Source organism: Triturus cristatus, chromosome 12, assembly GCF_964204655.1.
Source record: "Triturus cristatus chromosome 12, aTriCri1.1, whole genome shotgun sequence".
In the NCBI taxonomy this organism is placed as follows: Eukaryota; Metazoa; Chordata; class Amphibia; order Caudata; family Salamandridae; genus Triturus; species Triturus cristatus.
The window spans coordinates 30399141-30413933 of NC_140595.1; the positions used below are offsets into that span (position 1 = coordinate 30399141).

A 14793-nucleotide genomic window follows, 5' to 3' on the forward strand; every position below is an offset into this window, starting at 1 on the left:
CCTGCACTCTCAGCCTTGGCCCATTCCTGGCACTCTCAGCCCACCCCTGCACTCTCAGGCCACCTGTCACTCTCAGCCCACCCGTCATTCTCATCCCTACCCTGTCTCTCTCAACCTGCACTGTCGAAGACCACCCGGGTGCATTTGGCCCACCCCTGGCACTCCCAGCCCACACCTGGCACTGGCAGCCCACCCATCACTCTCAGCCTACCCGCCACTCTCAGCCCACCCCTAGCTCTCTCTGCCCACCCATGACACTCTCAGCCCACACCTGGCACTTTCTGCCAACCCATGGCACTCTTAGCTCATCCTGTCACTCTCAGCCCACCTCTGGCACTCTTGACCCGTCCCTAGCACTCTCAGCCCACCCATGACACTCTCAGCTCACCTGTCACTGCCTGCCCAACCCTGGCACTCTCAGCCCACCCGTCACTCTCAGCCCACCCACCACCCTCACCCCACCCCTAGCTCTCTCTGCCCAACCATGACACTCTCAGCACACCCTGTCCCTCTTAGTCCACCCCAGCACTCTTGGCCCATCCCTGGCAATCTCAGCCCACCCATGGCACTCTCAGCCCATCTTGGCACTCTCAGCCCACCCCTGGCACTCTTGGCCCATCCCTGGCACTCTCAGTCCACCGCTGGCATTCTCAGCCCACTCGCCGATGTCTGCCCACCCCAGGCACTCTCAGCCCACCGTCGTTTTCAGTCCAACCCTGGCACTCTCAGCCCACCCGTCACTCTCAGCCCAACCACGACAATCTCAGCCCACCCACCACCCTCTGCCCACCCCTAGCTCTCTCAGCCCACACTGTCACTCTCAGCCCACACATGGCACTCTTGGACTATCTCTGGCACTTTTAGCCCATTCACTGCACTCTCAGTCCACCCCTGGCATTGTCTGCCCACCCATGGTACTCTCAGTCCACCCTGTCATTTTAACTCCTCACCCTGGCACTCGTGGCCCATCCCTGGCACTCTCGGCCCACCACAAGCACTCTCAGCTCACCTGTCAATCTCAGCCCACCCCTGACACTTTCAGCCCACCTGTTCATCTCAGCCCAGGGCCACTTTCTGCCAACCCATGGCACTCTCAGCTCATCCTGTTACTCTCAGTCCACCCCTGGCACTCTCAGCTCACCCGTCACTGTCTTCCCATTTCTGGCACTCTCAGCCCACCCATCACTCTCAGCCCAACCCTGGCACTCTCAGCCCACCCGTCACTGTCAGTCCACCCCAGGCACTCTCAGCCCACTGGTCAGTCTCAGCCCACCCCTGGCACTCCCAGCCCACCCCTAGCTCTCTCTGTCCACCCATGACACTCTCAGTCCACCCTGTCACTCTCAGCCCACACCTGGCACTCTTGGCCTATCCCTGGCACTCTCAGGTCACCCGTCAATTTCAGCCCACCCCTGTCATTCTTCGCCCACCCATCACTCTCAAACCACCCCTGGCATTCTCTGCCCACCCAAGGCACTCTCAGTCCACCCTGGCATTCTTGGCCCATACCTGGCACTCTCGGCCCACCACAAGCACTCTCAGCTCACCTGTCAATCTCAGCCCACCCCTGACACTTTCAGCCCACCTGTTCATCTCAGCCCAGGGCCATTTTCTGCCAACCCATGGCACTCTCAGCTCATTCTGTTACTCTCAGCCCACCCCTGGCACTCTCAGCTCACTCGTCACTGTCTTCCCATTTCTGGCACTCTCAGCCCACCCATCACTCTCAGCCCAACCCTGGCACTCTCAGCCCACCCGTCACTGTCAGTCCACCCCAGGCACTCTCAGCCCACTGGTCAGTCTCAGCCCACCCCTGGCACTCCCAGTCCACCTGCCACTCTCAGCCCACCCCTAGCTCTCTCTGCCCACCCATGACACTCTCAGTCCACCCTGTCACTCTCAGCCCACACCTGGCACTCTTGGCCTATCCCTGGCACTCTCAGGTCACCCGTCAATTTCAGCCCACCCCTGTCATTCTTCGCCCACCCATCACTCTCAAACCACCCCTGGCATTCTCTGCCCACCCAAGGCACTCTCAGTCCACCCTGGCATTCTTGGCCCATACCTGGCACTCTCGGCCCACCACAAGCACTCTCAGCTCACCTGTCAATCTCAGCCCACCCCTGACACTTTCAGCCCACCTGTTCATCTCAGCCCAGGGCCACTTTCTGCCAACCCATGGCACTCTCAGCTCATTCTGTTACTCTCAGCCCACCCCTGGCACTCTCAGCTCACTCGTCACTGTCTTCCCATTTCTGGCACTCTCAGCCCACCCATCACTCTCAGCCCAACCCTGGCACTCTCAGCCCACCCGTCACTGTCAGTCCACCCCAGGCACTCTCAGCCCACTGGTCAGTCTCAGCCCACCCCTGGCACTCCCAGTCCACCTGCCACTCTCAGCCCACCCCTAGCTCTCTCTGCCCACCCATGACACTCTCAGTCCACCCTGTCACTCTCAGCCCACACCTGGCACTCTTGGCCTATCCCTGGCACTCTCAGGTCACCCGTCAATTTCAGCCCACCCCTGTCATTCTTCGCCCACCCATCACTCTCAAACCACCCCTGGCATTCTCTGCCCACCCAAGGCACTCTCAGTCCACCCTGGCATTCTTGGCCCATACCTGGCACTCTCGGCCCACCACAAGCACTCTCAGCTCACCTGTCAATCTCAGCCCACCCCTGACACTTTCAGCCCACCTGTTCATCTCAGCCCAGGGCCACTTTCTGCCAACCCATGGCACTCTCAGCTCATTCTGTTACTCTCAGCCCACCCCTGGCACTCTCAGCTCACTCGTCACTGTCTTCCCATTTCTGGCACTCTCAGCCCACCCATCACTCTCAGCCCAACCCTGGCACTCTCAGCCCACCCGTCACTGTCAGTCCACCCCAGGCACTCTCAGCCCACTGGTCAGTCTCAGCCCACCCCTGGCACTCCCAGCCCACCTGCCACTCTCAGCCCACCCCTAGCTCTCTCTGCCCACCCATGACACTCTCAGTCCACCCTGTCACTCTCAGCCCACACCTGGCACTCTTGGCCTATCCCTGGCACTCTCAGGTCACCCGTCAATTTCAGTCCACCCCTGTCATTCTTCGCCCACCCATCACTCTCAACCCACCCCTGGCATTCTCTGCCCACCCAAGGCACTCTCAGCCCACCCTGCCACTGTAACCCCCCACCCTGGCATTCTTGGCCCACCTTGGCACTCTCAGCCCACCTGTCAATCTCAGCCCACCTCTGACACTTTCAGTCCACGTGTCACTCTCAGTCCACCCCTGGCACTCTTGGCCCAACCCTGGCACTGTCAGCCCACCCTTAGCACTCTCAGCCAACTCCTGTCACTTTCTGCCAATCCATGGCGCTTTCAGCCTACCACTGACACTCTCTGCTCACCCCTGGCACTCTCTGCCCACCCATAGTGTTTTCAGCCTGCCACTGACACTCTCAGCCCACCCCAGGCACTCTCTGTCCACCCATAACGCCTTCGGCCTACCACTGGCACTCCCGTCCGACCCCTGGCACTCCCGTCCGGCCCCTGGCGCTCTCACACAGCCTCTGTCGCACGCCTTGCCTGTCTCGCGGAGGCCAGGCCGTACAGTCCACAGGCGTTGGTGGTCCGTAGCATTGGGACGAACGACCCCTGTTAGGGAGGGGGTGGCTGGGTGGATACACAGGCCCTGTCTGTCTGACAGGTGCCAGAGGCGACATAGGGACACCGAGAGTGGCATGCGGTGAGCGGAGCCGGGTGGTACCGAGGGATGGTCTCTGTCAGGACAGGGACGGTGTGGACGTGCTCAGGGGACCGGGCTCAGAGCAGGGTGGGCCGAGTAGTTCGAGGCGTGTCCACGGTGTCCCAGGGGCGACGAGATAACTGTGTGGGGACAGAACCAGTTGGCCAGTTACGACTGGTAGCGACCCAGGGGCAGACTTATAGTGGTCTAGGGGTGGCTGGGTAGGCTGGGGGCAGGAACACTGCGGTCCAGGGACCGCCCCCTGGCCAGGAGCTGAGGGTAGAGGTGGGAAGGGTACATAAAGGGGTGCGCTCGAAGCGGGCCTGGGGCTCTGCCCATCTGATCAGAGGCGGGCAGAGGGGAGGGCTGATTCCAGCTAGGGGCGGGCAGGGTAGGCTGGGCTCAGCTGGTCAGAGGCGGGAAGAGGGGAGGGCTGATTCCAGCTAGGGGCGGGCAGGGTAGGCTGTGCCCAGCTGGTCAGAGGCGGGCAGAGGGGAGGGCTGATTCCAGCTAGGGGCGGGCAGGGTAGGCTGTGCCCAGCTGGTCAGAGGCGGGCAGAGGGGAGGGCTGATTCCAGCTAGGGGCGGGCAGGGTAGGCTGTGCCCAACTGGTCAGGGGCGGGAACCACAGTCTGGGGGCGGGCCGGGGCGGGCCATGCTGCGGGTACCCCGCGCCCTGGCAGGGCCGCCCCCTCCCCCCTCTCACTCGGACGCGGCTCGGGCTCAGGGGCACACGGAGCATCGGCGTGGACAGCGGAGCGCAGAGCCCGGCCATGGAAGACGTGCTGTCCGCCCTCAGCCTGGAGGACCTGGTGGCCTCCTTCGCTAAGCTGCCCATGTTCCCAGTCTTCGATGTGGCCTATTACATCGTCTCCATCCTCTACCTCAAGTATGAGCCAGGTCAGTGCCCCCCTCGGGGACCCCTCTACCTCAAGTATGAGCCAGGCCAGTGCCCCCCTTGGGGACCCCTCTACCTCAATTATGAGCCAGGCCAGTGCCCCAGTTGGGGACCCCCATACCTTAAGTATGAGCCAGGTCAGTGCCCCCCTCAGGGACCCCTCTACCTCAAGTATGAGCCAGGCCGGTGCCCTCCTTGGGGACCCCTCTACCTCAATTATGAGCCAGGTCAGTGCCCCCCTCGGGGACCCCTCTACCTCAATTATGAGCCAGGCCAGTGCCCCAGTTGGGGACCCCCATACCTTAAGTATGAGCCACATCAGTGCCCCCCTCAGGGACCCCTCTACCTCACGTATTAGCCAGTTCAGTGCCCTCTTGGCAAACCCCCTCTCCCTCAAGTACGAGCCGTGCCAGTGCGCACCTCGGAGGCCCCCCTGTACCTCAAATCCGAGTTAAGTGTGTGTTCACCCCGGACCTCCTGTACGTCTAGTATGAACCAGGTGAAAGCCCCGGATCCCCTGTCCCTCAAGTATGACCAAGATCTCCGGCCCCCCCCTCGCTACCCCTCAGGGAACCCCTCTCTCTGAAGTATGTGCCAGGTCCATATGGAGGGCACCAACAGTGCCCGTCTGTGTAAACTAGCATAGAAGCTGTGCCAACCTACCCAATCAGCAGGCTAGCAATGCCAGAGCGTGTGAATGAGTGTGCCATCATGCCAATGCCACACGAGCAGTGCCAACTTATGTAAAGGACGTTCATGGCACTGCCACACTCTGTAAACAAGGACAGAGTAACAGCGCCGACAGGCTGTGTGCGCAGACCCACCAGAGCCGTGCCACCCCGGCCGAGGGGCGAAGCAGCGCCAACCCCAGGGGGCACCGAAAATGAAATGGGTGGCCTTATATAAATATATGCTTTCCTGCAAAGCTGTCCATTGCTGAATAACCATTTAGAGTGGCATACAGACGTGTCATGTTCATTTTATTTTCAGTCGCGCCCGTCAGAGGCCCGGAGAGGTCCCTTCCAGGTCTCGGACTCCTGGCTACAGTCCTATCACATTCCAAATAATGAACATTCGTCTAAACCGGACCCTGCCTGCGGAGCCGAAGCTCACGCCGCATGGACTTCGACCGCCCTCGGGCCCTGGTGCAGCCCGCAGCGCGGGGGGACCCATCTGGTCCCACTGATTCCAATAAAAGGATGCACTTTTTAATGCAAATATCGGTTGCATAAGTAAACCGGCTTTGCATGGATAAAGAATATGGTGGTAAAGCCGCGCGCTGTATTCAAATGTCCCTCGGCGAGGCCCGTGTCAGAGGGGGGCCTGCAAGGGTGCAGACCCCCCCCCCCGCCCACAGGAATGCCCCCACCTGTCCTGAATGAATCACCCCTCTGTAACAAGCGCCCCCCCCCCACCCCCCCCCCGTACTCGACAGGTGCCGCGCTGGGTTAGAAAGAAGAAACATCCTGCCGAGGCAGCTGCCCGGTCGTTATGTGAATGACCTGCCGGTATGCACCTCTTATGAGCGCCTAAGTTAGCCTGCTTCTAAGCGCTACACGTTTTTGTCAGCTAAAGGGGTGACGCGCGGCTTTGCCGGAGATCACAAGGTTTTTTCAAGAAGGAAGATAAGACTGCAAACACGAGATGCAGGTTCAACAGTCCACGCTTTTTCCAAGCTCTCCTGCTTCCACACTCCTCTGTTGCTTTCACACCTTCTGTTGCTTCTTCCCCGTTTGCTCACCCCCCCCCCCCCGCCCACCCCCGGTTGCTTCATCCACCCCATCAGATTTTAAAAAACAGAAAATGCTTTTGTACGTTTTATCTCAATTTTAGTTACCCATCCTACTCGGATTGGTAAATAAAAAGTTGTTTTTCTCGGGATGCTGAGCAGCCTGGCTAAGAACCGTTGGCATGGCCAGAAGGCCCCATAGGCAAGTGCTATTGGCTTTGCCAGTGCTTCTTTTTCAGGGAAGGGCTGGCCTGCAAGGGTTCGGAAGGGGGAGCAGTAGCAGACTTTCAGTGTTGGGCTTCCCACTTGGTGTAGACACAAGCTGCTCTTCCAGCAGAGCGCTGCTCCTTTTAAAGAGGCGCCGCGTGTTCTTCTGAGCGGGTTTCTAGGCGCTTCTGTACTGGACTCATTCACATGCACTGGAACTGCAGTGTCCCTTCTCTACAAGTCGCCTGCACGTGTAGGCCTGAAAAGTTTTTAGGTCTGGGTTTTTGGCTAGCCATCTTTTACCAATTGCTAACAATTTACCTAGGAAGGCCTTTGGCTCCGCCCCTTTGAACCATTGGCTTTCTTCAAACAGTTGCTTTCAGCCATTGGCTTGAGACTTTGTTAATAATGTCTTGGCTTAAACAAGTGGAGTATTAATCTCTCCCTTAATGCTATTGGCTATAAGAATGTAACTTTCTGCCTCCTTGCATTGAACTGTAAGACTTCACAACTATAACCCTCTGGCAGGGTCAAGGCTGATTTGCATATGGCTGGGTCTGAACTGGGGTGGCGCGGTGAGCATAAGAACGATGGACTAAACCCAGATCTGTGACTGGAGGTGAATGTTTGCATTCCTCAGCATTCCGTCCATCATCTGTGTGTCTTTTGCTCTCTCCCCCTAAGTGAGCCGGGTATGCCCAAACGTGGGTCCTGGGCTCACTGCGCCACTGGATTCAAGCGAGCCTGGCTGATCAGGGGTGATGCCCCGAAACCGGTCCCAGGATGCTTGTTTCCAGTCCAGGGAGGACCTGGCTTGGCCGTTCTGGCTAGACTGTTCCCATGAGGCACAGGGTCAAGACTGATTTGCATATGGCCAGGTCTGAACTGGGGTGGCATGGTGAGCAAAAGAACGATGGATTTAACTGTGGGTGAATGTTTGATTTGTTCCCTATTCCGTTCATCATCTGTGTGTCTTTTATTTGTAAAGGAACTCAGGCACTTTTCTGCAGGGTAGCTACACTTTTGATAGAGCAATAGTGGCACTTTTAAGCGAATCCGTCATGCATGTAAAGGACCAGAGCTTGTATTTCCTATTATGTCTGCTTTACCTTCAATGGTTCTGAACGTGTACTTCTAAGCAGGCCCACTGTGCCTTTAATGGGTTAGAGCATGAACTTCCAAACAGGCCATCTTTACCTCTCATGGAACAGAGCTCACATTTCTAAGCAGGACTCTGGTGGATTTAATGGAACAGAAATGTACCTTCTCAGCTGGCCTGCTTTCCCATAGAGGGATCAGGATCTGCACGTCTTTTGTGGGCTGCTTTACATTCCGTGGGGCATTACCTGCACTTTTTATCATGGCTTCTACACTTCTGACGGGGCTGCACCGGCACGTCTCAGCAGGGAAGGTACCTTTGGAATGAGATTGCACCGGCACTTCAAGGCATTGCTGCCATGATGCTCATGGGGCAGTCTCGCTCTCAGCACTCCTGTGGGGCTGCTACTCTTGTAGTGGAAAAACAACAGTTGATGGACAGAACGCAGAACAATGTCATACATTCACCCCAGTACAGAGATCTGGGCCTAAATCCATCGTTTTTTGCACCCATGCCATTCCAGTTTGAACCCAGCCATATGCAAACCAGTCTTGACCCTGTGCCTCATACTTGTAGTGGGGCTGCACCAGCACTCCTCTGTGGGGCTGCTAGACTTGTAGTGGCACTGCACCGGCACTTCTAGGTGGGGCTGGAGTACTTGTAGTGGGGCTGCACTGGCACTTCTAGGTGCAGCTAGAGTACTTGTAGTGGGACTGCACTGGCACTTCTAGGTGGGGCTGGAGTACTTGTAGTAGGGCTGCACTGGCACTTCTAGGTGCAGCTAGAGTACTTGTAGTGGGGCTGCACTGGCACTTCTAGGTGGTGAATGCTATACTTGTAGTGGGGCTGCACTGGCACTTCTAGGTGGGGCTGGAGTACTTGTAGTGGCACTGCACCGGCACTTCTAGGTGGGACTGGAGTACTTGTAGTGGGGCTGCACTGGCACTTCTAGGTAGGGCTGGAGTACTTGTAGTGGGGCTGCACTGGCCCTTCTAGGTGGGGCTGGAGTACTTGTAGTGGGGCTGCACTGGCACTTCTAGGTAGGGCTGGAGTACTTGTAGTGGGGCTGTACTGGCACTTCTAGGTGGGGCTGGAGTACTTGTAGTGGGGCTGCACTGGCACTTCTAGGTAGGGCTGGAGTACTTGTAGTGGGGCTGTACTGGCACTTCTAGGTGGGGCTGGAGTACTTGTAGTGGGGCTGCACTGGCACTTCTAGGTGCAGCTAGAGTACTTGTAGTGGGGCTGCACTGGCACTTCTAGGTGGTGAATGCTATACTTGTAGTGGGGCTGCACTGGCACTTCTAGGTGGGGCTGGAGTACTTGTAGTGGGGCTGCACCGGCACTTCTAGGTGGGACTGGAGTACGTGTAGTGGGACTGAACTGGCAATTATAGGTGGTGAATGCTATACTTTTAGTGGGACTGCACTGGCACTTCTAGGTAGGGCTGGAGTACTTGTAGTAGGGCTGTACTGGCACTTCGAGGTGCGGCTGGAGTACTTGTAGTGGGACTGCAATGGCACTTCTAAGTGCGGCAGGAGTACTTGTAGTGGGACTGCACCGGCACTTCTAGGTGGGGCTGGAGTACTTGTAGTGGGGCTGCACTGGCACTTCTAGGTAGGGCTGGAGTACTTGTAGTGGGGCTGCACTGGCCCTTCTAGGTGGGGCTGGAGTACTTGTAGTGGGGCTGCACTGGCACTTCTAGGTAGGGCTGGAGTACTTGTAGTGGGGCTGTACTGGCACTTCTAGGTGGGGCTGGAGTACTTGTAGTGGGGCTGCACTGGCACTTCTAGGTAGGGCTGGAGTACTTGTAGTGGGGCTGCACTGGCACTTCTAGGTAGGGCTGGAGTACTTGTAGTGGGGCTGTACTGGCACTTCTAGGTGGGGCTGGAGTACTTGTAGTGGGGCTGCACTGGCACTTCTAGGTGCAGCTAGAGTACTTGTAGTGGGGCTGCACTGGCACTTCTAGGTGGTGAATGCTATACTTGTAGTGGGGCTGCACTGGCACTTCTAGGTGGGGCTGGAGTACTTGTAGTGGGGCTGCACCGGCACTTCTAGGTGGGACTGGAGTACGTGTAGTGGGACTGAACTGGCAATTATAGGTGGTGAATGCTATACTTTTAGTGGGACTGCACTGGCACTTCTAGGTAGGGCTGGAGTACTTGTAGTAGGGCTGTACTGGCACTTCGAGGTGCGGCTGGAGTACTTGTAGTGGGACTGCAATGACACTTCTAAGTGCGGCAGGAGTACTTGTAGTGGGACTGCACCGGCACTTCTAGGTGGGGCTGGAGTACTTGTAGTGGGGCTGCACTGGCACTTCTAGGTAGGGCTGGAGTACTTCTAGTGGGGCTGCACTGGCCCTTCTAGGTGGGGCTGGAGTACTTGTAGTGGGGCTGCACTGGCACTTCTAGGTAGGGCTGGAGTACTTGTAGTGGGGCTGTACTGGCACTTCTAGGTGGGGCTGGAGTACTTGTAGTGGGGCTGCACTGGCACTTCTAGGTAGGGCTGGAGTACTTGTAGTGGGGCTGCACTGGCACTTCTAGGTAGGGCTGGAGTACTTGTGGTGGGGCTGTACTGGCACTTCTAGGTGGGGCTGGAGTACTTGTAGTGGGGCTGCACTGGCACTTCTAGGTGCGGCTAGAGTACTTGTAGTGGGGCTGCACTGGCACTTCTAGGTGGTGAATGCTATACTTGTAGTGGGGCTGCACTGGCACTTCTAGGTGGGGCTGGAGTACTTGTAGTGGGGCTGCACTGGCACTTCTAGGTGGGGCTGGAGTACTTGTAGTGGGGCTGCACTGGCACTTCTAGGTGGGGCTGGAGTACTTGTAGTGGGGCTGCACTGGCACTTCTAGGTGCGGTGTGATCGTGGGGATGTGGCGGGCTGGAATAACAGACGAGGAGGCCAGATATAGTGGGCTATAGTGCGTTTCTTTAATATACACAAGTTCCAGTATAGGGTTGAGAGTCACGGGTAACGGGGTGATGGTTCTCGTCTCGGTCGTCGTTGTCGGGGTTTCTGGTACGCTTCCCGCTCTTGGCACTCTTCGGCGGTGGTAGACCGGGGTAGGTGTTCCTCGGAGGACCGAAAGAAAAACAAACAGAGGAGCCGTCAGTCCTGCAGGGATTCTGCGGAAGATACCGTCCCCGAGACCCACAATGTGATGAAGAGGAAACGGACCGTGAGGGGGGGGGGAAAGAAATGGGTCGAGGAGGAAAAAGGACAAGACTGAGGGTGCTCGGAAAGGGTTTGTGAGAAATAGGACTTATAGTGTCAACAGTGCTGTATAGTATTTACAAGGGGGTTGGACGTGACTGTAGAAGTGAGGGAGTCTATATACAAGGAGGCTTCTATGGTTTTACACAGCGTACCTAGCGAGCTAGAATATGGGGGAAGGTACTCACACGCTCCGCCGTAACTCTCCTTTGAGTTACGGCCGCTCTTCAGCTACCTCCGGAGGACTCCACCAGTCTTCCGACCATTCCTCGAGGTCCCCACTTCCGTCTTCTCCTTCCTCCGTATCGCCAGTCGAGAGTTCCTGCCACGATCTTCCGACTCCTTCGTTCTTCTCAATTCCGTCTTTTCTGTGGTCGTCCACCGGGGAGGGGGAGGGACTTCTGGGGTACCGGTCGAATCCTTCCGGTCTGTCGTCACATCGGATTGGACCCTGTAAGAGAGAGAGGGGCGGGGTCGTCGTTGTCACGGACTCTTTGGAGATCATATCGTTTGGCGTGTCCGGGAAGGGAGAACTCCGTAAAGGAGGTAATCCGGGTGGTACACGGGAGGGTTTAGGGTTCGGGGAAAAGGGTCCCTCACATCCCCTTTCCCTAGGTGTCTTTCGTGTACGGGGGAAGGACATAGGATACCGTGATAGGTAATCTGCGTTTCCTTGTTCCACCCCCTTTCGGTGGATTGTGGTGAACCTGTAGGGTTGTAGTGCAAGGAACCAGCGAAGGACCCGGTCGTTATGACCTTTGTTCCGAGCCATCCACTCCAGGGGGGCGTGGTCGGTGTAAATGGTGAATTCCCGACCTTCTAAATAGTAACGGAGACTTTCCACCGCCCACTTTATAGCCAGAGCTTCTTTTTCTACCACAGCATAATTTCTCTCCCTGGGAAATAACTTCCTGCTGAGGTAGAGAATGGGTTTTTCGTTTCCATACGGGTCTTTTTGTGACAACACCGCCCCCAACCCCTGTTCCGAGGCGTCAGTCTGCAAAAGGAAGGCACGTGTATAATCAGGACTCACTAGCACGGGATCTGAGGTCAATGCATGCTTAAGATCGGAAAAAGCCTGTAGTAACAAGGGGGTGGGATGTCGGAGTAGGGTCTCAGTGTCTGTGGTTTTTTTCAGTAAGTCGGTGAGCGGTGCTGCCCTTTGAGAAAAATTGGGCACGAACCTCCGATAATACCCTAAGAGGCCTAGGAAGGCACGGAGGTCCTTTTTCGTTGCAGGAAAGGGGAGGGAACGGATGGCTTCGGTTTTGGTATGTTGGGGTCGTATGAGGCCCTCACCCAGAAGGTACCCCAAGTAGTGGACTGTTTGAGCAGCTAGGGTGGTTTTAGCGGGATTGATCGTGAATCCGTATGACCCAAGAGAGGAGATGACTTTGTGCAGGTGGTCCAAGTGTTGTTTCCAGTTATCGCTATAGATGACTATGTCGTCTAGATATGCCCCAGCATACTGGGTATGGGGTCGTAGGATGTGGTTCATGGCACGTTGGAAGGTGGCGGGAGCACCGTGTAGGCCAAAAGGGAGGACCAGGAACTGGTATAACCCCTCAGGAGTGGAAAACGCTGTTTTCTTCCTATCCTCTTTTCTGAGGGGTATCTGCCAATAGCCTTTACAGAGGTCCAGAGTGGAGATGAACTGGGCCTTCCCTATGCGTTCGATCATTTCGTCGACCCGCGGAAGGGGGTATGTGTCGAATGAGGATATCTTGTTGACTTCCCTGAAATCAATGCAAAACCTGACGGACCCGTCAGGTTTGGGAACCAGGACGATCGGTGAGTTCCAATCGCTCGATGAGGGTTCTATTATGCCCATTTTCAGCATCTGTTCTATCTCTTGTTTTATGACAGTCCGACGGGCTTCAGGGACTCGATATGGCCTTTGTCTGACCACCTTTCCAGGTTCTGTGTGAATAGCGTGTTCGGTGATGGTCGTATGACCGGGTACCGAGGAAAACACCTGACGTAAGGGGTATAGATATGTCATAAGGTCGTGACTTTGGTGGGAGGGGAGCCCCGAATCTATACAGGCAGCAAAGGAGAGGGGTACCTGCTCCAAGGTGTTAGTGAGGACGGGACGTGGGCCTTCCCACTTTTTCAGCAGATTCACATGGAAGATCTGCTTGGTGGCTCGTGTTGGGTCCAGTTCCAACTCATAAGTGACAGGGGTTACCTGTCGAATCACGGAATATGGGCCTTGCCACTGCCCCAGGAGTTTATGGTCAGATGACGGCATCATTAACAGAACCAAGTCCCCCACGGAGAAGTTTCGGGTTTTTGTTCCCTTGTCGTATTGAACTTTTTGTTTGTTTTGGGCGTTCTCCAGGTTCTGATGTACAATGTCTCTCATTAGAGCCAAATGGGTTTTCAGGTTGGATATGTATTCCGGGAGGGGGCGAGTACGGTTGGGTTCCGCTTCCCAGGCTTCTTGAGCCATATCCAACAGGGTACGTGGGGGTCGTCCGTATAGTAGCTCATAAGGTGAATAGCCGGTACTGCTCTGGGTTTTGCACCGAATAGCAAACAACGCTAGGGGTAGCATATCCTCCCACCTTTTTGCTTCCAACCCCAACAGTTTCTTAAGCGTTTGTTTCAGCGTTGCGTTATAACGCTCCACCAGCCCATCGGTTTGAGGGTGGTATGCTGAGGTCCGGATCTGTTTGATCCCCAGTTGTGAGCAGACCTGTTTCATCAGGGCGGACACAAAAGGCGTACCCTGATCGGTTAGAATCTCCCGGGGAAATCCTACCCGAGAGAACACTGAGATGAGGGCTTTAGCTATGTTCTGGGTAGTCGGTTGTCGCAGAGGTATCGCCTCCGGGAAGCGAGTGGCATAGTCCACGAGGACTAGGGCATAGCGACAACCGCTACGAGAGGGTAACAAGGGGCCTATAATGTCCATCCCTACTCTGCTAAACGGGACATCTATGATAGGGAGAGGCAACAAGGGCACCCTAGGGGGTCGATATCTACTGTTTTTTTGGCATACCGGGCATTCCCTGCAGTATGTTTTCACTTGTTGGTGGACCCCGGGCCAGTAGAATCTTTCCAGAATGGTTTGGCTGGTTTTTTCATCGCCAAAATGTCCGCCCAAGAGGTGGCTATGGGCGAGAAACAGGACCTTGTCCCGGAAAGGGCCGGGAATCAGGAGTTGAGGCTTTTGTTGCGCCCCTCCCTTACGGTACAACAACCCTTTTTGTTTGAAAAAGTAGGGACCTACGGTAAGTGGATCTTCTTGCTCTAACGCCGTAGCCCATGCTTCCTGTAGAACGGGATCCTCTTGTTGAGCGGCTCGGAATTCCTGGTCTATCTGCCAGGGATGTTCGTCCGGGATAGCGGGGAAGACGTCTACATAGTCTCTTTTCTCCTTTTTCTTCTGTGCTTTGGTTTTCGGGAGTTTGGGTTGGTTTATGGGCGAGGAGAGCCCCTGAGGAAAGGGGGCTTCTTCCCACCAACTGTTTAGGGCATCAGTTGTGTCCTGGAGTAGACCGGGCAGACCGTGATAATCGCTCCCCAAGATGGCTTCTTCTGGAAGGGAGGGAACGAGACCTACTGTGAGGGAGGTTCCCGGATCCTTGGAATGTTGGACCTGGACTTGGGTGGTCTGATATCTCTTCGTGTCGCCGTGAACACATTGAATGGCGACCATCCCTGAGGGGGGGTCGACAGGGCTCTGCATGACCTGGGGCCTAATAACACTCTGTCTACACCCTGAGTCAGCCAGAGCGGTGAGGGTTTGTCCGTTTATTGTCACTGGACGATGGAACGAGGGCGGTCCGGTACCGGGAACGGAACAAACATAGTTTCGGGCCATACCAATCTCCATGGGTTCTTCCTTGTGGGGGCACATTCGAGCGATATGTCCAAAACCCCCACAGCCGTAACATTGAGGTCCTGGATTGGTAG

The 14793-nt window shown here is 56.2% G+C and overlaps 2 protein-coding genes across 2 annotated transcripts in view; one reads left to right on the forward strand and one right to left on the reverse strand.

The window, feature by feature from the left end:
* SMIM7 (small integral membrane protein 7) overlaps nucleotides 1–3843 on the reverse strand; it is a 48851-nt gene extending 45008 nt beyond the window's left edge. Inside the window, exon 1 of the mRNA XM_085639305.1 lies at nucleotides 3570–3843. The gene's annotated coding sequence lies outside the window, so the exon portion shown is untranslated. The remainder of the gene's footprint in view (nucleotides 1–3569) is intronic.
* Nucleotides 3844–4432: 589 nt separating this feature from the next.
* Nucleotides 4433–14793, forward strand: part of TMEM38A (transmembrane protein 38A) — a 51829-nt gene continuing 41468 nt past the window's right edge. The window contains exon 1 of the mRNA XM_085638981.1: nucleotides 4433–4628. Coding sequence (XP_085495107.1) covers nucleotides 4502–4628 — 127 coding nt within the window. The 5' untranslated portion in view covers nucleotides 4433–4501. The remainder of the gene's footprint in view (nucleotides 4629–14793) is intronic.